Source organism: Labrus bergylta, chromosome 9, assembly GCF_963930695.1.
Source record: "Labrus bergylta chromosome 9, fLabBer1.1, whole genome shotgun sequence".
Lineage (NCBI taxonomy): Eukaryota > Metazoa > Chordata > Actinopteri > Labriformes > Labridae > Labrus > Labrus bergylta.
Window position 1 is genome coordinate 19,332,243 of NC_089203.1, and position 19,089 is coordinate 19,351,331.

Sequence of the window (19,089 nt, forward strand, 5' to 3'; positions counted from 1 at the left end):
GTAGCACTCAGGTGAAAGACCTCTCACAGATCATGGAGTAGACTAATTATAGTGTGAACTTCAGCATGTAATGATTTCATGTGTACTCGAAGAGTGCTCAAGTAAACCAGTGCATCATTCTTGTTATTGTTGGAAATAAGAGGCTGACAACATTGACTTGCACATTTTTCAAGGGAGGTTTGTATCGAGTGGTAAAACAAAGCAGGTTTTTATACACAGTTTTATTTCTGTTGAATAAATTAAAAGCACCAGAAAAAAATCTGAAAGATGTAAATAGGTGCAAGTGTTTCTTTGCGCACCTTTAAATGTACCGTAACTTAATGAACAGATTGGTGACAAAACTGAAAACACAAGTACAAAACATCAGCTGGTACAGTAGCATAAGACTAGAATAAAGTCAGAGATTATTGATTATGTTGTGTTTGACATGTTGACAGCGTTTCATCCAAACACTAAGACAAAAAAAATGGCTATTGTAAAATTGCTCCCCATACTCTGAATAACTACTTACTATTTCTACTTTACAGGAAAAGAGCAACTTCACCCCGGCAGTAACTTCTTTAAGTGCCATGATTGTCAGTGTTGTGACACAGATTTTCCAAAGTTCTTTACATCACTTCATTACAGGAGAAACTGAGGGAATATATGTGATACATGTGAATATGTGTATCCACACAGAAAGCCAATACTGACACCTCTTGGGTAAAAATAAAAGAAGAAGAGTTTTAGTGTTCAATATATATGTGGAAGTTGCTTATTTAAATAATCACCTTATGCAACAGTGGCTTCAGAGACAAATCCTCTGTGGCACTAATGAGAAAAGGTGCACAAAGATGGGCTGCATCCTGCAGAGTAATGAGCCATTAAATCTTGCTAAACCAGCATCCAAAAAATGCTGCATTGCTTAAAAAAAAAAAAAAAAAAAAAAAAAGAGTGCTACTCATCTGCATTTAAAATGAGGAACACAGCGGCTGTGTCACAGCAGCACAAAGGCTTAAAACTATGGAAAAAGGAGCATGAAGAAAAAAAAAAAGAATACACGTAAACAAACACAGACATCACAATACCACCTTCATGACAAACAGCAGACACCATCACAGATTTTCACCACCATACCGACAGTCAAATATCCATGAAACAGGGAAACTATCACTTTGTACACCACTTAAGACATCAAGATACCACAGAGGGCGACTCTGGTGGAGCAGGAAGTTAGTGTGTTAACAGACACGTTTTGTAACTCAAGAGGAAACTTGCAAAACAAGATATAAGGCTCTCGGTGGAAGTTACACAAAAGTTACACAAAAACACAGTAAGAGTTCACGACAGAAGACTTCTCTATGACAGGGTGATTTTTAAAAAAAAACGTGATCAATATTTCAGGTGAAAATTTCAAAACAGATACAGAAGTGAAAATAAAGCTGACTGAAGTAAAACATTTTTCGAAAAATTGAAAAACATAAATAACAGTTAAAATATAAAGGAAATGGTAACAAAGAATACAGATATCTTAAAATCAGACCCCTCCGTTACAATGCTGCACAATAGAGGATTGTCATACTTTATCTTAAGCTTAAACATTCTTAGTATATAGATTTCCTTGATTATCCCATTTTTAACTATTTAATGCTTGAACTAGCATACTAGTATTCAGTCTACATCTTAAAACCGTTCTTTTCTTTAGTGTAATCAAGTCTTTTGCTTATTATCTACGGAAACATAGTGTTCACATCACTCACTGTTCAGGATGTATTTTTGGCATGAACACCTACAGTATGGAGGGTCAGCGGAGGTCTGGAGGCCTTCAGGTCATCAGAAGGTTCGGACTCGTCAGTTCAAACCTTTCCCAAGTGCTTTCTAAATCCTTTTAGCAGACAAACTGTAAATCAACTGAAGGTATGCCACTTGTGAGTTTGTGAAAGGTAGGGTGCAAATGAAGCTGCACTGGTGTCCAACCAATGAGAGAATACCAAGAGGATCATGTAACACAGTGTCCTACAGGTCCAGGTCAGGTTTTTTTTTTCTTCTTCCCATCAGCAAGTCAGGCTAGGAATCAACTAAAACCTGACCGTTAACTCCTCGCCATGTTACTCCTCATCTCCCGCCATGAGGAAACCCAGGATGAAGTCGATGGCTTTCTGCCGGTCGTGTGGCGTCTGTCTGGCCACCAGGTTGGGAGGCGGTCGGATTAGGAGACTGGCAAAGAGGGTCGCTTAAATACAAGAGCAGGACAAAAGAGTTAAGAAAACAAATAATATAGCCTCTATCAAGAAAAAGTGTTATGTCTTGTAAAAAATCCTCTTGTTACTAAAACATTTTTTTCAATGTATCCAGCTTTTTTGATTTGTGAACATATTTAGCATGACTGTTAGAATAATGTGTTAATATCCCTGACTGGCATAAAATATTTCAGTTCACAGTTTGTGTAACTTTAGATGAAATCACTGAAGTCATTTCTGTGGAGCATTACGCTGTTTATTCTCAGTGCATACGTAGTCTCTAGTTCTAGAAAAAAACGTCAGATATTTTACATCCTCTTTTTATAGAAGTATTGGCAGAGTAGCTTATGTTGCTGTAACAGGAAAAATTGTTGCAACACATAAAAAAAGATCTATCCACACACGGTAATAGTGCGATCTTGTCTGATAGGGTAATAAAGTATTTAAAAAGGCTTTTTAAAGAGCTATAAAACATAGTAAGCATATAGACAGGATGTTTACATGTCATACCTATGAGGCTGGCGGTTAGGTTGTTGTTGTGCGAGTGCTTGAGAAGTTCCTTCAGAAAGGCCATTAAGTAGCGAAACACATTGCGGTGAGCCCGGGGCAGCTGGGAGATCAACTGTTGTCAACAAGGGAAAAAGAGTAGTTGCACACATTACGCTGTGTTACAAAGAATATCCTTCGGTAATGCAAAGCCAAACTGTCTTTCTGTAACTTTAACATTTAGTCCCTGTACCTGTTTGCAGAGGCGGCTGTCATGAGAGCAGTCTAGGCACCGTTGGTAGAGTTCATAACACACGACAGGCTCCGGCAAGGCCTCCAAGAAGATTAGCAGAGCCTCGGCTACAGAGTGGTTACAACCGACTGCATGAACAGTTAGGGAAAATAAAATGGAAGTATGGTGTCCAGGGTGTGCCTGTTGAGTGTTCCTAACTAATTACAGTAATGGTTCACAAGCTGGATTCGGTTTTAGAAACCAGACTTCACTGGATAACTATCAATAATAATCATAATACTTTATTTGTATAGCACTTTTCTATACAAGTAACAAAGTGCTTTACAACAGCAAATAGAAGTAGAGAGACAATTAAAAGCGACAGGCAGAGAGTAAACAAGCAGACAACAAGGCCCTATATTCAAGATTATGAAGATTTAGGAAAACATAACATTGTCAATGTATTCACTGTCCTAATGTGTGTCTTTTTTGTTTTTCTGTAGTTATTCAGTGACTCTTATCTGGCTCTTGGTGTGATGAGAGCTGTTTTGTTTTTTTGGCCGAGCATCATAAGCAAGGATACCGATAGTGTCCGGGATGCTGGTGTCCAGACAGTCAATGATGCTCTGCAGCTCCTCCTGTAGGCCTGGAGTCTGGAACAAGTCCTCCTAGGAGACATTAGCAAAAAAAATACAGAAGGCATCAATCAGATCCCAACAGTCTTATTAGTATCATTATGGTTAGAAAAAATCATTCGAGATTGGAGACATTTAACTAAGATAAACTATTCCTTACAAATATAAAAACTGAGAAAAATAACATAAAAAATGGATTTTGTCTTCAGACCAGCAAGAAAAGTATCTTCCCATCAGGGGGACCCATGAACCTGCCTGTCTCTATAACTTTATACACACCTTTCAACAACAAGCTGTTACACTCTGGTGTAACTTTGAGTACTTTATCATCTGTGGTTTTCTCACCTGATCACAGGATTTGGTGAAAAGGTGGTTGACAAGAATCCACACTTCCTTGGGGATCTTTAGAGGTACGTCCTCCGTGCTTGCACCATCCACCATCAGGAAGCTCACCTTTGACCTTTCCTGATGAGAGAGAAGACAGTTAAATCAGAGCAGAGACAATAGATTGTTTCCTGGAACAATTTTCAATTCTACTAATAATAATGTGTTCATTCACAGCAGGTACAGAGTCCAGACATACCATTACCATTAATATGATTAATAGAGACTACTATAGTGAGTGCATATGACACATAGGATCAATTAGTGAGGACAGGAGCAAAAGCGAGGTCAGGATTATCCTTGAGGTCTGAAGACTTGAAAGAGAGCCATTTAAGGGCTGGATGGAACATTCTTTTATCTCCGCAAATGGATGTGAAACTCAGAAAACCTCCAAAAATAACCACACATAGTTAAGCTGCTCATAAATGTTGGGAAAGCCGGAGTGGGCCTTTATTTGTAGACAACGTGAACCTGCGGAGCTACTTTTAGAATGTGGTAAAATGTTTTAACACACAAAGCTTGGTGTTGATCCTTCAAGGACAAGATTTAAGAACAGGAGAGCTTTAATGTAAAACAAAATAATAATGTGCTTCTTTGTAAAGTAACAGGGCCAGATTGAAAGTCTAAGTGGATATTTAGTCACTCATGCAGATATTCAGTTTCACTGATCAGTAACAGTTTATGACACGAAGGATTAGACTCGTCGTTTGGCTTCAGAGGACTGTTTGAGCCTAGCCGAGCAGCTCCTTAAACTTCTTCTCATTAGCTTTAATCATGTTAATGAAGGAGCCGTGCTGAGAGGGTGACCTACTGTGAAATGAGATTTAGTGTGATCATGTTTTTGGTGTGTTGAACTGGAGCACCCAGTCCTCAATTGGCCAGGGAAGATTTAACGTGTGACTGGTTCTCACACACAGATTATAACTTAGCTGGAAGGTTCTAGTCTCTGATCGACTGTGGATGTCTGTAAAGAGTTCTATGTAGATTGCAAATCGTTACCCTAGTCAGCTTTTTGAAACCTAGACTGGGTAGACAGCTGGTAAGTGTCAGGATGCAATATTGCAGTTGAAAAGGGTTAGATTAGAGAGTTGGTTACGCTGCTGTGCATGGAACTAGAGCTATGAGGCGATTAGCTGAGCTAAGAACTGGAGCCGAAGCAACGGGCTGCAATTAACACACACTTTCTTAATTTGATCACTCGGCCAGTTTCAAGCCAAACACCTTCTTACAGCTTTTGTTTTGTTATCATACTTATAAGCTTCAGAGAGAACACTGATTAGTTCCCTATGATTGCACATTTCATGCGAAGCTAGACTAAATGCCTCCCAGCTCTCAAAAAGAAACTGAGCAAGTATTTTTCTATACATGTTGGACATCAAAGTGTGAATAAATACTTTGGTTTGTTAATGTTAAATGTTGAGGTTGCACATTAAAAGGATGTTGTATAAATTGGCTCTTCTGTTGACATATCCTGATATGACTGATTCCAATAATACTTAAACCAGTTTCATTTTATGGCATGGGCAAAAGGGTCATAAAGCAGATCGCAGAGGTCTTGTTACTAAGGTGATAACAACGCTGTTTGAATAGCTGATCGGTATCAGTGTTTACCTTTTCCATGTAGTTGTCCTCTCCCTGAGCAAGAAGTCAGCCCATAACCACAGTGTTGAAGAGTGGGAAAGGAATGATCAAGGCAAGAAGAGGTGATGTAGGGAAAACCAGAGAAGAGAGTCGAAAGAAGGATGAAGAAACATAGAATAAGAAAAGTAGATAGATTATGGATTGTTCTTGCATGAATCACAGATCACCGAAGTCAGTAGGAAAATGAATGCAATAGTTAACACAGAAATAAAGGAGCAGTAAATGACCGTAGCACTCTATTCCAAAGCAAAAATAGAAATATAGAATTGGACAGAGATGAACATGTTAAGACCAGAGGAGGTGCTAAACCTGAGTCACTGACTCTTCTTTAGGGAGGTCCCTTCCCATGTTTTTGCCACTTCCTCATTTTATCTGCCCCTCTTGGCCAGAAATACACAAGTTGAGACATTTTAAGCTCTCCAAATATAGCCTCCCTGAGTGACTGAGTTTACCCAGAGGGGGAGAGCAAGCCCTAACGGGTTCCCGCTCAGGTTTCAGATAGTGAATTGTTTAAGAGTGAGAAAAAATGTGAGCCTAACTGATCTGTGTTGATGAATGTTTAAGTTTAAAAATCACAAGGTAAACTAATAAAACAAAATATGCCCCTGTTAATTTTTAATTGCTGAGATCAGCATTCTCTTTTATAATGGCTGCTGGACTAGCCTTCCCTCACCAGGTCGATGAGTTTGGTGATGGGGATCTCTCTGATGGGCTTCTTCATGCGACACAGAGTCTCCAGTGATGTGCCAAAGCAGCTGGGCAGGTAGTTTCCAGAGATGGTAATGAAGTAGTCCTTGCCGCGGTCCAGATGGAGCACCAGGATGTCCTCTATGGAGTCCTCTCCTGAGTTCAGCAGTGTGACCGAGTCTTTGCTGACATACACATCAAGATAGATCTCCAGGGTCTCGTCTGCTCAGGAAGATAAGAGGAGGAGGAAGAAGAATGTTAGAGGATTACACACAAACTAAGAGTGATGTTATAAAACTAATGCAACATAGAAGACCAGACAGGGGCTTTATAAATTCAGTCCATTTACACATTTATACATCTATGCTTCCTTGTTTGCTATCTTTGGCTTTTGAGAACTGATTTTCTCGCTCATAGAAAATGAAATCATGAGTGAGTGAGACACGAACAGAAACGACTCATTAGCAAACCGGATAGAAAGAAAGTGGAACCATTGATGGTTATATTGCAACAATTCAAGAAGGGACTAATAGCCCAGTGCTTTGCAATATTTGTAATTACAATAATAGAATATAACTACATGTAAAAACTCCCTTTTTATTTTATTCACAAATAGTCCTATGAGGATACAGTTTACAAGCCAATGACAATTATAAAAAGGAGAAAGCGGGACAATGTTTCCACAGTCTCTACAGTAACAATTAAAACATATTCATCAGAAACACACAGGACAGAAACAAAGGCACACAATTCAGAAAGGAGAACATGAGCGATCTAGTTAGTCAGTGCTACAGTTAGCCGAGGGCAGTGACTGCAGAAGGATCAAAGTTCTTACTCTAGTGTGCTAGGGGTCAAATAAAGAAGGAGTGTTTAAGATATAAAAAAAAAACAGACTTACTTGGCTCCAAGAATCCATCGCTGGGCTCGGCCCGGAGCCAAGGTTTGCAATACTGCGAGTCATTGAGTTTGGGGATGAAGCCAAAGTGACAGGGGACCTGCCCGTCATTAGTTATCATGAAGCGCTCCCTTTGAAGCTGCCGGAATTTTACACTCTCAAATGTAAACTATAGGATGAAACAAGAAAGGCTCATGAATGAAAGATTAACAGGACCTCGAAAACAATTGTATAATAAAATACAACAGGCTGCTCTATGTAAAAGGTAACTGGTTCAACAGTAGTGCATGAGATAATACCATTCAGGGAAGGAAACATAATGAGTCATGTGTATGTTTGTGTATACCTCTCTTCTGCTCAGAGATACAGATGGAAGAAAATCATTCTCCATTCTGTCCATAGCACGGACGATCTCCTCAAACACCTTCTTGTGACGCTCCTCGTTTACCACTTTAACCTATTTCAAACACATAAGGCCCAATGGTTTTATTAAACAGTTAAAAAAAAAAGAGATTACTTCAAAGTCGTAAATTAGAGCGGGACATATCGTTTTTCTAACAAATCAGTGTGTTAAGGTTTTCTTTTTAGACCACATAGCTTCATACCCCGACACTGAAGAGGGAGCTGACAGGTTTGTGGTCGCTCGTTTGCAGCTCCATGTGACTGCGGTATTTGAGCTGCTTGACATTGTTGCCCCTCCACAGGATTCTGTCACACCAAGCCGGGACACGGCACTTCCCACTGCAGGGAAAACAGTTTCAGAGGAAAAGTTAGAGGTCAGACCTCGGACATTCATACTGTACAGTACTGCTGACTCTGTGTTTGTGTTACGATTAGGCTGGAAAAAGCTTCCTTACAAGCACAAATTTAATCAGAATCCCTTAGCAGAAAAACAGAAACTGCAGACAAGTTGCCAATAGGATTAGAAAAGCAGAGCCAGGAGTGAGTTTGTGTATTTTGATCATAAAAAACAAAGTATATTGTCGTACCTTGAGTCCCATCGATCTGTTTTGGGGTCGTATTTATATGTGGGAAGAAAGTTGATTTCTCCCTCCATGAAGTCTGTGAAGGCTCTCTTCGTCTGCCTTTGAATATTCAGCTGCAAAGACAAAAGATTGAAACGTCTGACTTGTTGAAAAAGACAAAACAGAATCCTAAACCACCGACAGAAAACAACCTGTCTGACAATGGTAAGGTTGCAATATGCCTAATCTTTAATTACCAGGAAACATTTCATATGTTATGTCACAGAAAAGCTCACGAGGAAAACACAATTGCAGTCTGCTAATACAAACAAGCTTATTCTTTAGAGGGAATTAGAGCCTGGGAGTCCCATCCAAGTGCTAAATTCTCTTGTGTCAAAATGATTAATTACACAACTAGTCACTCAAGAAATACTTTTTAAACTATGAACAACAAGAAGTGGTGGTCATTTTTCTTTTAACTGCTGGTCATTGATGTGAAACAATTAAATCAATAAACTATGAATGACGGTAGCAGTTTTTTACCTGATCAACCTCCTGCAGCTTTTTAAGCTCATTTTTAGCAATGTGCTGTTTGACCTCGGCTGCATCGTACATGAACAGACGGTAGTTTAAATCCCCGAGCCAGACTACAACACTGAAACCAGAAAAATAAACAGAGAGAGTTTAAAACAACAGAATAAAAGAAGTAGCTCTGAAGTGAACATGACTTTGTGATCAACACAGAGAGAACTGTCTTCTGCAGCTCATGTTTGTAAAGCTGCTTTTGAGAATGAATAACAAATTCAGTCTGACTAAACAACAGAGCTTAAGCTTTGTAGTACACAATGGATTTAGTAGTGTTACAGAAAGCTGGAAACCCTCACATGTAAAATCAAATAACAGAGTACAACACAAGAAGTGAGTTAGAGTTTAGAGTTAAACACAACTTCAGAGAAATGTTCTCACTCTGGAAATGAGTTACTGAGGAACTCACTCATGTTTGACGATACTTAGTGGGGGGTGGTCCAGTAAGTGGAAGGTCATGCGGGCACATATGTCTTTGTAGTCCTGGTTGCGGCGCTCAAAGTCTTCCACGTGTGCTGCTAGATGGGAGTTCACGATGCAGAAGCTGGTGTTGTGGAAAACAAACCTCACTGCCACACCTCCTTTGTTCCCCTGTAAAGTCACAACATTTAAATGTAAGACAACAGGCTGTCAAGCTTAACATTTCAACGGATCTTCATTTAATTTAGAGGAAAAACATGAAGGGAAGAGTATAACGAAGCATGTTTCAGCCAAATAAATCAACTAGAGGCCCAGTGCAGTATAGAAAAACTGAAAAACATTACAAAAGGAGCTTATAATAACTGTGCGTGTCAAAAACATATTTCAGTTGAAGTTATAGGCTGTTAGCTCTCCTTAGCTACTGCACTTGAACACAGAGAAAACACACTTTAATTCCAAGGTTGTTTATTGGTATATGTATAGTCAGATATGGAGCAAAGGTTAGGAGTGAACAAACCATTTTCCCCATGATTCCTGTCCCCACGTGTTCTGCAGCAACTTCTTTTATGTGGTTCTTGAGAGTCTTTTTGACAAAGACAACAAGCATCATCCCAACTAGTCGTATGATCCGAAGCTGCGTGTGGACACAAAGATAAAAAAGAAAAATCATCGATATGATAAAAGACCCTATTGTCTAGTAGTATTCGTCTTAGGTATATGCTTTCATTTAGCCACAGAGGGCATCTCCCAAGGCTTAGCTGCTCTGTCAATCTCTCCTTCATTACTCACCCTCTTGTACTTGGCTTTTGGGTGCAAGCTCCTCTCAATAGCTTCCACCCACAGCTGCTCCTTGGACGAGTCCATGTAGAAGAACGCTTCAGTGCTAAGGTCCAATTCTTGAAAGCTAGAGTCAGAAAAAAAGGTCACCTTAATACAGAGTGAGTTTAACTTCAAGGTCAGAATAGCACTGTATAATAAAAATCTCACTGACCCCAGAGCATAAAGATCCGGAGGTTCTGTGTCACAGCAGAGCCACGGCCCCAGGCTGCTGTCAGGAGACTGACCGTTCACATTCCACGTTCCTGTGAAAATCCTTGAAAAGAAGAAGCAGCAGCATTCATGTGTGGGGAAAATGTATACAGGAGCAGCTTTTTTATAAATGTATTTATTTCTTTATTAAAGACAGAATGTTTAATAACACACAGAATGAAAAACAGCTTCACTTACTTAAAGGTCTCGATGTCCACGTACTCATTCTCCTTCTTTCCCAGCCGGTGTTTGATGAGGTATTCTCTTTGTCCTGCCTGGCTGCTGAACATCGCCTGTCTCATGGTGTTGGTGGTGGGGCTGTCGCACCATGAGGACGGCCTGTCTGCGCTGTCAAAACCAGGCCTAAAACTACTTTAAAAAAAGAACATATGACTCAACATCAGGATTATTTCGGACAATTCAACATTCCTGAACTGCAGTAATAAAATTCTGGTGTGACATAGTATCGTGCAGAGTTGACTTACTCTGGTTTGCTGCTAGCGATAAAGGAGTTGTCTTTGGCCTGTAGGGAGACAGCTCTGTCTTTAGGGACTGGTGGGGGAGGCAGAGGATTGGTTGGAGTGTAGGACGCTTTGCGAGGAGGTAAAGGGGGAACAGGAGGAGGCTCCCTGGAGGCCACTAGGCGATTCTGATGGTTCTTCTTTTCCTCCACTTTGAGAGCATGATTGAAGTTCTCCTCAAAGCCAAAGTCTGAGGCGAGCGATTGAACTGGATTTCAAAAAGAGAATGTTCAAAAGCAGAGGATTCAAACAAACATAAAAAAAATAAAACTGTTCAGAAAGACAGATTTCATATAATAGTGTTTCTTTAGTATGATATGTTGATGTACCATTATTGAGGTTCTGAGGCAGTGCACTGGTAGATTTGGGTGCATTAACTCCAGAGCCCACAGAGTTAGCAGTCTTGTTTGCTCTTTGTGGTGGGATGGGGACTGGGCCTCTGAGGGCAGCTGGTGCAAGAGGCTCCATCACTTTGGGTTTTATTTGTTTGGATTCAACTGGGAAAAAAAAACAGCAGTGTCAGATAGAAGTACAAAAGGATTCATACACAATAATGAACATCTTAACATGGATAATCTAAAACTTTAGAAAGATGAATGCAATTATAAGAGCTTTCTCAAGATAGAAATTTACAATATTTCCCCTTTCTTCCAGGCTACCCTGTTTCATGTGACCTCACTTAATGTTAATATGAACACAGTAGGGCCCATTAGAAGAACAGGAGACTAGTTAAGAGGTGTTTCTTTTTAAACTAGATTACAGGGGACTCAGTATGTCGTTGGTTAGTCTCTTACATTTGGGTGTGAAAATTGTAGAATTTTTTTTTTCTTCAAAGTAGTTGACATTGGTCCCGTTAAAACTCAATGAACAGGTCCTAAAAACTATTAATACAAACTCAATGTCCTGTAATGATGCTGCTAAGACATCAAGTTTTTTCCTTTAGGGTGCTTGTTAGTAAAGCTAAAACAAAAGTAAAAAAAAAAAAACCATTAACACACATATCAAAGTATGAAACATTTTTCTTAAGTCTTGATCTTATCTTGAAATAAAGATAATAAATATCTAAATACCTAAATAAAGATAATCACAGGACTCTTAAAGCACCACGGTATGACACCAGTCTATATAAAGTGTCAAAAACCACAACACATCTTGTGTACTCTGTCATAACCATTCATCTTAAAGCGAATTTCTTTCTTTACCATTTGAAGACATCCACAACTGCTTTATCATTACATTGTCTTTCTTGGAACAAAACAGTGAGTGCAAATGTTATTTTAAGGCTGAGCTCCTTTGAAAAAGATGTACTAAACTTAGGGTTGGGCAAAATGGCATAAAAATAAAATAGCAGATTTTTCATACCAACCTCGATTTACGATTTTTTTTTTTTTTTGATTCTAAAATAAAATGACAAAAGAAATAACAATAAATCTAACAAAAAGCAAACTGAATTTCCCTTTGAGGATAAATTAAGTAACCTAAATGTATCTTTTGGTGTTAAAGTGCAAGCTGTAAAACTACTACGCAGTTCGAGGGGTACAGAAAAAGTACAGAGGAGGAAGAGCAAGATCAGCAAAATACTTGTGGCTGGGTGGCACATACTGTACCCGAGGCTACTCAGCTGCTCTGTAGGAAGTAAACAAGGGGGGAGGATTTAAACTACAAGAGCCAGAGGAGAGCAGCAGAGTAAGTAAAGAGAAAATCGAGAATTTAACTTCTTTAACCACAAATTCTATTTAATCAATCAAATCAATTTATCACCAAGTCCTAACTAAACTGCACCTGTCCAAATAACATTGAATGCATAACAGATATCTGCCCCTGTGAACAGCCATGATTGACTAAGTTGTGTGCATTTTTGTTATAAACAAAGAAAATAATTTACAGGTTCAAACGTCTCCTATGTAAAGTTATGCGCCTCTGTGTTGATTTCTTCACTGTTGCCATAGTTTCAGGAACAGATATCCCATTCAACAGGTTGCCAAGACTGCAGTAACACAATGTATGGTAAATTCATCTTCTGAACATAATCTTACTCCAACTTCAGTGAAGACAGCCTTATTAAACCAAAGATGGTTATGCAGAAGTGCAATTCTTTCTATTTTCTCAGCACAACCCACAGAGCTAAAAACCAATTGTGTAAAAATGTAGTGTAAGCAGTGTCCTTAAAATAGACGGAAAGAACAACAAGAGCTCTTAAATACACATAAAGCATTCGTTCTTTGTTTTAATGCTGACATCTTTAACACAGCAGATGAGTCATCTTAATATTCCAGCCTGATACAATAACAGGCTTGTTTTTTGAGGTTAACAGAATATATCTACACAAAAATAGATTTAAAAATATTTACCTATCACATTATTTTTCTTAATGTTTAAAACTAAAAGAAAAGCCACAATTCTTAACACAATTGTTACATTCTCCACATCGGTTCTTGTAGTAGCTTCCATTCATAACTAATTTCCTGGATCCAAACAGTTACAACAGTTTCCGTTTGAAGAGTGTCAGTTACGCAGCTAAAATAAGACTAATAAAATTAGAGCATAATGGCTTCAGCTTTGGTTCTTTCCGGCTGCTTTTACGAAGGTGGATCCGATTTCTAAAAAACCCACCCGTGTGTGTGTGTGTGTGTGTGTGTGTGTGGCAAGAATACACAGGAAATCAGCGAGCGGTGTAATCCACCCTTGGTAAATAAATGTTAGATGACTGATTAAATAATTAATCATCTATCTGCTTCAGACTGCTGACAGACAGTGACGTCTTACCTTGTTGCTGAGCACTCTTCACCTGGGCCAGGAAAGTCTGCGTCCGTTCATCATCCTGGAGGTCCAGCAGCAGCTCTGGGGATTTTTGTCCTTTGATTCGTACCCGAACACAAGCTAGAGAGGGGAACAGAAAACGCACAGACCTGTTTGACACCTTTAAAGCTTGGGACACCCATTAGAGCTGCAGACTGTCTTGAAAACAAAGCAGAGTGATTTAATAGTGAGACAATTCACCATTCTTTCAGGGAGCCCTGGTAACTCATGACCAGCGTCTGCAGCTAAATAAAGGATGGTAGACATTCACCCAAAGGCCCGCTCTAAAAATGTAGTAAGGTGGGATAGAGGCTGTGTTTTAATAGATAGCATGTTTTAGCTTCTTTTTGTACCAACAATATGAACCCATTTCATTCCAAAGGGCGAGAAGAACAAATACTTTTCACACGATCTGTTCAAATACAAAGCAGAGAGTAAAGGGCCAGTACTTACCATCAACTGAGAAGTTAATAAGAAGAGCCTCTTCAGCTTCTGAAATGAAGGAGCAATGAGAAGTTAAACAGTACGCATGCGGTTCAAAGGTCCATTGTGGCAGTAAACCAGTGGTGTAATAAATTAAAACAGGCCTCTGTGTGCTGTTGATTTTTTTTAAATTTGCCTACCAGATGCAAAGGAAAGGCTCCCTCGACTTTCAATTTTTACAACACTGAGACAAAACTCAGAGGAAACAGAAACACTATCATGCAAATGGATCTAAGAATTTTGTGTCCGTGGAAAAGCTTATATCCTGAATATTGAATTATCCTTTACATATCCAAAATGTTTCAACTGCGCATTTAATATTGAATACAAAAAAGTGACGTACCTCGCACAATTTGGAAATGGTCATTGATGGGTATGGAAAGCTGAGGCACAGGACGAGACACTACGGCATCAGGTGTGGCCAAAACACGTAATCTGTATGAGGAGATGAGCACAGAGTTCAGCTTCACATCGGCTTTCAAATACACACGATTCCCCCTTTTGCTCATTCTTACGCGTTTAAAATTGTGTTTCGTTCACAGACATGGGTGTGAAAATATTAGATGCAATACATAGGCAAATTTATTATTAGAATTCAATTGTAATAATTAAAAGGATTAAAATGTGAATTTAGGATTAAAACAATCTGAAATGCACATGCAAACATGCAGTAGTTTCTTTTAGTCTGATCCGCAGACTCAAAGTTTGAAGCAAGCAATGACGTAAACTTTACTCAAGAGACACATTCGGTCGGCTTCAGTCATGTTTTGTTGAAAGGTTTTCTGTAGCAACGTGCAGCACACTCAGAAGAGCAGGTCTTAAAGAGTCTGTTTAATAAGCTTGAAATCTGTAATGTGGTCGTACATGTAGGTGGGGTCATATTTCACTCTCTAACAATGGATGACTAACACGGCTAGGGTCAGAAAGTTACGCTGGGCACGGCCCACGTTTCCCCTCCGCTGCACAATTAGTCTGAATACTGTTGAAGAGAGGGAAATGATTCAACCCTGCAGGATCTGATGATCTCATGAATCAGCCTTCTTAATGTACCGTAGTAAGCTAGATGACAGTAAACAGATGAGAGTGTCCCCTTCTCACGAAAATGGATGACATAAGAGAAGGACCCAATAATACAGCAGCCCTGCTTATGACATGAATGTTGTGGCGGAAAATGGAGGGTTTTAAAATCACATGTTGTGGTAACGCGGCCTTTTAAGAATATAATTTGAGCCAGTGCAAGTCAAATAATGCTGCCTTTAACTTTAAAACAGCTCTTTTTACACCTTTATCACATCTGCAGATCAGTGTTTGTGCATCAGTGGCAACGAAATGCGATGGTAGGCATTGTAGCAAGATAAATAATAATAATAATGCAAAACAGGAAAAACTTGACTTTCTGTTAATCACAAGCACAATCTTGCCAACACTGACTGATAGGTGCTTATTACGAACACTTACATTTTGGTATATTTCTTTTATGTAGACTATTGCTGTCCTCGGTTTTAAGCGTCCTATACGTGCACTGTGTTCAGTATTGCTGCTCTGTCTGAAAGTAGCTTTTGTGTCTATTGTTCTGTCCCTCACCTGTCCAGGGGACTGCAGTTGAAAATGAGCCATGATGGCTAAAATGGCACATTTACAGAAATGTTATGAATGTGCAATGACCCAGTAAATTTAAACTGTTAAATAAAATAAATAAATACAAAGGCTCAAAAATGAACATTAAGTTACAACTACAAACAAAACAAGCTTCGTCAGTTTGGAGTTTCACATAAGTATTTCTCTTTTGTCTTGTGCACCTGATTATATGCCAAAACATTCTGACTGATTTGGAAAATGGCCAGCCACTCCACTAGGTTAATTTAAATATATTTGTATTGTAAATATCTGTACAGCATCAAGTTACACCCTGACGGCACCTTTATTTCATGACTGGAGTTTAGTGCGAGTGGTTTTAACAGTCAGCTGAGGACGGAGCTTGTGTGCCCATGTGAGACTCATTACATCCAGGACTAAGTTGAGGAATTCTGTTTAAGTGGAAGTGAGCTGCCTGCTGCTAGTAGGAGCTTTCTCCCTCGCACTAGTGGCATGCCACAACCTGCTACACAAACACAAACAACTCAGGAGGATTTGACACACCCACCACCGTCACTCACAACATCCCTTTTCACAAAAACGCTGATGCTGCCAAGACCCGGGTTGAAATCCTGCTTATGTACTGTAACACTGAGCCAAATCATGACAGCACCACAGGCCTGTAGCCGACTTTCTTTCCTCTTAAGAGTCATTGATCCATGCAGCAATTAACTCACTTCAAGACAGGCTACAAGACACCTGACACCGAACATTGTTCTAACTATAACGTGCAACATTATCATACACTGTCAAGTACTACGCCACTGGAAAACCTTGACCTGGCCTAAGAATGCTAAATAGTGCTTTAATATTATTATTCTGATAAAGCCTCACAAACGGCCTCCAACAACACAATGCTTATGTAACACCATTCGCTGATCGAACTTTAATCTCAATAATCAAACTGTGCAATCTAAATCACCCTTTGTTTTCTTACTCAATGTGACCCTTTAACGGCGGCAATTCTTTATTTTTGATCAATCAATCAAGCTTTATTTGTACAGCGTCGACTCATAACAAGTGTTATCTCGAGACACTTCACAAAAAGCAGGTAAAATACCTTACTCATTGTCTGTTAACATTACAAAAAGCAGGTAAAATACCTTACTCATTGTCTGTTAACATTACAAAAGAGTAGGTAAAAAAGACCTTACTCATTGTTATGTTACAAATAGCAGGTATCCTTGATCCTTATTTGGCCTTAAAAGCAGCACACCTGCGTGTTTCCTGCCAATAAAAAGGCAGCAGAAGACGGAAAAGCAAACAAATAAATTGACCTATGAAAAAAGGTGTTGCACAGACTCCTCAGGGGAAAAAAACACAAGCTACGCTTCTACTACAAGGGCAAGGAACTTAACGCTGCAGACTATCACGTAAAATGTTGTGCAAGTTTTTCAGGTTAACTAAGTTAACCTTCTATCTATCAAAAAAAAAAAAATGTATACATTAAAGTGATCAGGTACTCTAATACTTACATAAACTCACCACTGCGCTCAATAAGAGACAGTAGTCTTGGCTCCTTCTGGCCAGCCCTCAGCTCCTGACCTCTCACAGTGTGAACAAAACAATCAAGGAATAGTTGTTGACAGAGGCGTGAGATACGTGCTTAAACATCACAAGCACTTATTTTAATCACGTTTATCTGATTTGATTTACTTGATCATTTTGCCTTCTTTTTAGTGGGTAAGCGTGTGGAAAGCGTGGAAGGACTAAAAGAGGTGATGAGCAGTGTTACAGAAGCAGTGCTGATTAAAAAAGTAGGTGGCAAATTAATGTGACAAGTGGCAAATTTATAAGGCAGTGAGGGGGGAACAAAGAAAGCAGTTTGGTGGCTGTTAATGGCAGCAAATGAAACGTAAACATGGCTGACGTCACACAAGTTGTTCCAAGTATTTATCAGACTGGTTAGTATTAGGATGGTCAGTGTGCTAAAATTAAGAGCTCTGAGGTTACAAAAACACCTAAACATCACTTGTTACCAGCTAGTTCATTTAACACAATCACGGTTCAAGTATGTCTTCGTAAAATAAAACCACAAAGTCAGCTTTCTTCTCACGGTAACAGAGAGCATTTCGTTTAGCTCACGTTAGCCGACGAGCTAAAGCAAAACGCCTGGAACTTAATTCTTTAAAAAAAAAGGATATTGCCAAGCACTCCTCTTCGCATATCCCTAAAGAGGAGTCCATTCTTACCGATGAAGAACAAACGAGTGATTTATCATTTGAAAAGCCACTTTCGTGTTGGCTCAGTCCAGAGACGCGGACAGAGAGAGAAAGTTAAATCCACCACCCGGTGCGGCGGCCTTCCGGGGTGACAGCTGTTCAGTTAGCCTGTTAGCCAGATGTTGATGTTGTTAAATACGGGTTACAAACACAGCCCGGATGTTATAACATCCCGGTTATAGCGCCATTCTGTCATACGCCTTGAAGTATCCGGCTTCTCTTCCTGTACATGCATCGGGCTGGCAGATTTAAGCTCCTAATGTTGTAGCAGAGAGTTTGCAGCTATGTGGACTCCCTCCCACTCCTGTCCCTCTCTCTCTCCCTGCTCCTTCTGCTTCTTCTTCTTCTTCTTCTTCTTTTTCTTGATATTGCAACACAGATGAGAATAAAACAACGCCACCCTCTGTCGCATACCTGAACAACATCATCTGCTGGCACCATGCGGTAAGAAGGCGACATCACCTTTTCGTATCAATATCAAGAGTGTGTGTCATGTGTTCAAAACACTGGGATTGTTTTGCTGCACCAAAAATGTTTATCTGTTTTTTTTGTTTGTTTTAAATTTCGAAAACTTCAGAGGCTCTATCTACGGAAGAGGATTAGGGCCACACATTTTTTAAAAAAAACAATAGAGTTCTGACTTTATTCTCAGAATTCTGAGTTTAAAGTCAAATTGAAAGTCAAATTGAAATTGTGTAATTCGATTTGTTTAGTTGATTTGTTTGTCTCTTAAGCGGTGAGGTCCCTTGTATAAGCCTGTTGACTTCTTGACCTCTCCTGACACACCTTTTATGTTTTTGTTAATCCTATTTTGATGTATTCTTATATGTGTGCTAATAAATAAAATTAAAAAAAAATTGAGAATAAAATAAAAATAATGTGTGACCCTAATCCTCTTCAGTATCTATCTATCTCTATCTATCTCTCTCTCTCTCTCTCACACACACACACTTTTACTTTACAGATTTGACTTAATAATAGGCTAAATAATCTAATTAATGCATCAAAATTATAACCCTTAAATTCATCTCAAAAGGGTCAGTCTGCATCAATTGTAGTCGTCTTCTATGTTTTGCTCAGTTAGCTGCATGGCCGAGTTCAGCTTATGGGCACCAAACCCCCACCTGCTTCATCCTCTAATGCAGGGATGGGCAACTGTGGTCACAGCAAGGGCCACATTCATTTAATTCTCACTGCCAGAGGGCCAAGTTGTAGTATACTAAAACGATTACAGTCAATTATGTCTCAAAT

At 39.3% G+C, this 19,089-nt stretch overlaps 1 protein-coding gene across 5 annotated transcripts; it reads right to left on the reverse strand.

Annotated features, from left to right (window-relative positions):
- Window positions 1-202: 202 nt before the first annotated feature.
- On the reverse strand, window positions 203-18,158 carry ocrl (OCRL inositol polyphosphate-5-phosphatase). 5 transcript variants are annotated; one of them, XM_065958582.1, is made up of 24 exons: window positions 17,760-18,158; window positions 17,092-17,170; window positions 14,325-14,416; window positions 13,952-13,990; window positions 13,466-13,579; window positions 11,029-11,196; window positions 10,664-10,907; window positions 10,377-10,547; window positions 10,141-10,242; window positions 9,939-10,053; window positions 9,667-9,783; window positions 9,139-9,320; window positions 8,688-8,799; window positions 8,169-8,278; window positions 7,785-7,920; window positions 7,526-7,636; window positions 7,183-7,348; window positions 6,271-6,506; window positions 5,568-5,591; window positions 3,918-4,037; window positions 3,521-3,605; window positions 2,959-3,086; window positions 2,730-2,841; window positions 203-2,212 (listed from the first exon to the last, which is right to left on the reverse strand). In XM_065958582.1, the coding sequence occupies exons 1-24, from the start codon at window positions 17,800-17,802 to the stop codon at window positions 2,088-2,090; spliced, it is 2,931 nt and encodes a 976-aa protein (XP_065814654.1). In that variant the 5' UTR covers window positions 17,803-18,158; the 3' UTR covers window positions 203-2,087. The 5 variants fall into 5 exon arrangements, with proteins under 5 accessions (XP_065814654.1, XP_065814653.1, XP_065814657.1 ...); XM_065958581.1 differs by having other exon boundaries at window positions 10,377-10,550; XM_065958585.1 differs by lacking the exon at window positions 17,092-17,170 and having other exon boundaries at window positions 10,377-10,550; window positions 17,809-18,158.
- Window positions 18,159-19,089: the final 931 nt, after the last annotated feature.

Coding starts and splice junctions, on each gene's coding strand:
- ocrl (XM_065958581.1), bottom strand. CDS start 17,802: ATGGACTCCTCTTTAGGGATATGCGAAGAGGAGTGCTTGGCAA. Junction 9,784..9,938: donor CAAAAGCCAAGTACAAGAGG/GTGAGTAATGAA, acceptor GTCCACACGCAG/CTTCGGATCATACGACTAGT. Junction 9,321..9,666: donor CAGGAATCATGGGGAAAATG/GTTTGTTCACTC, acceptor GTGACTTTACAG/GGGAACAAAGGAGGTGTGGC.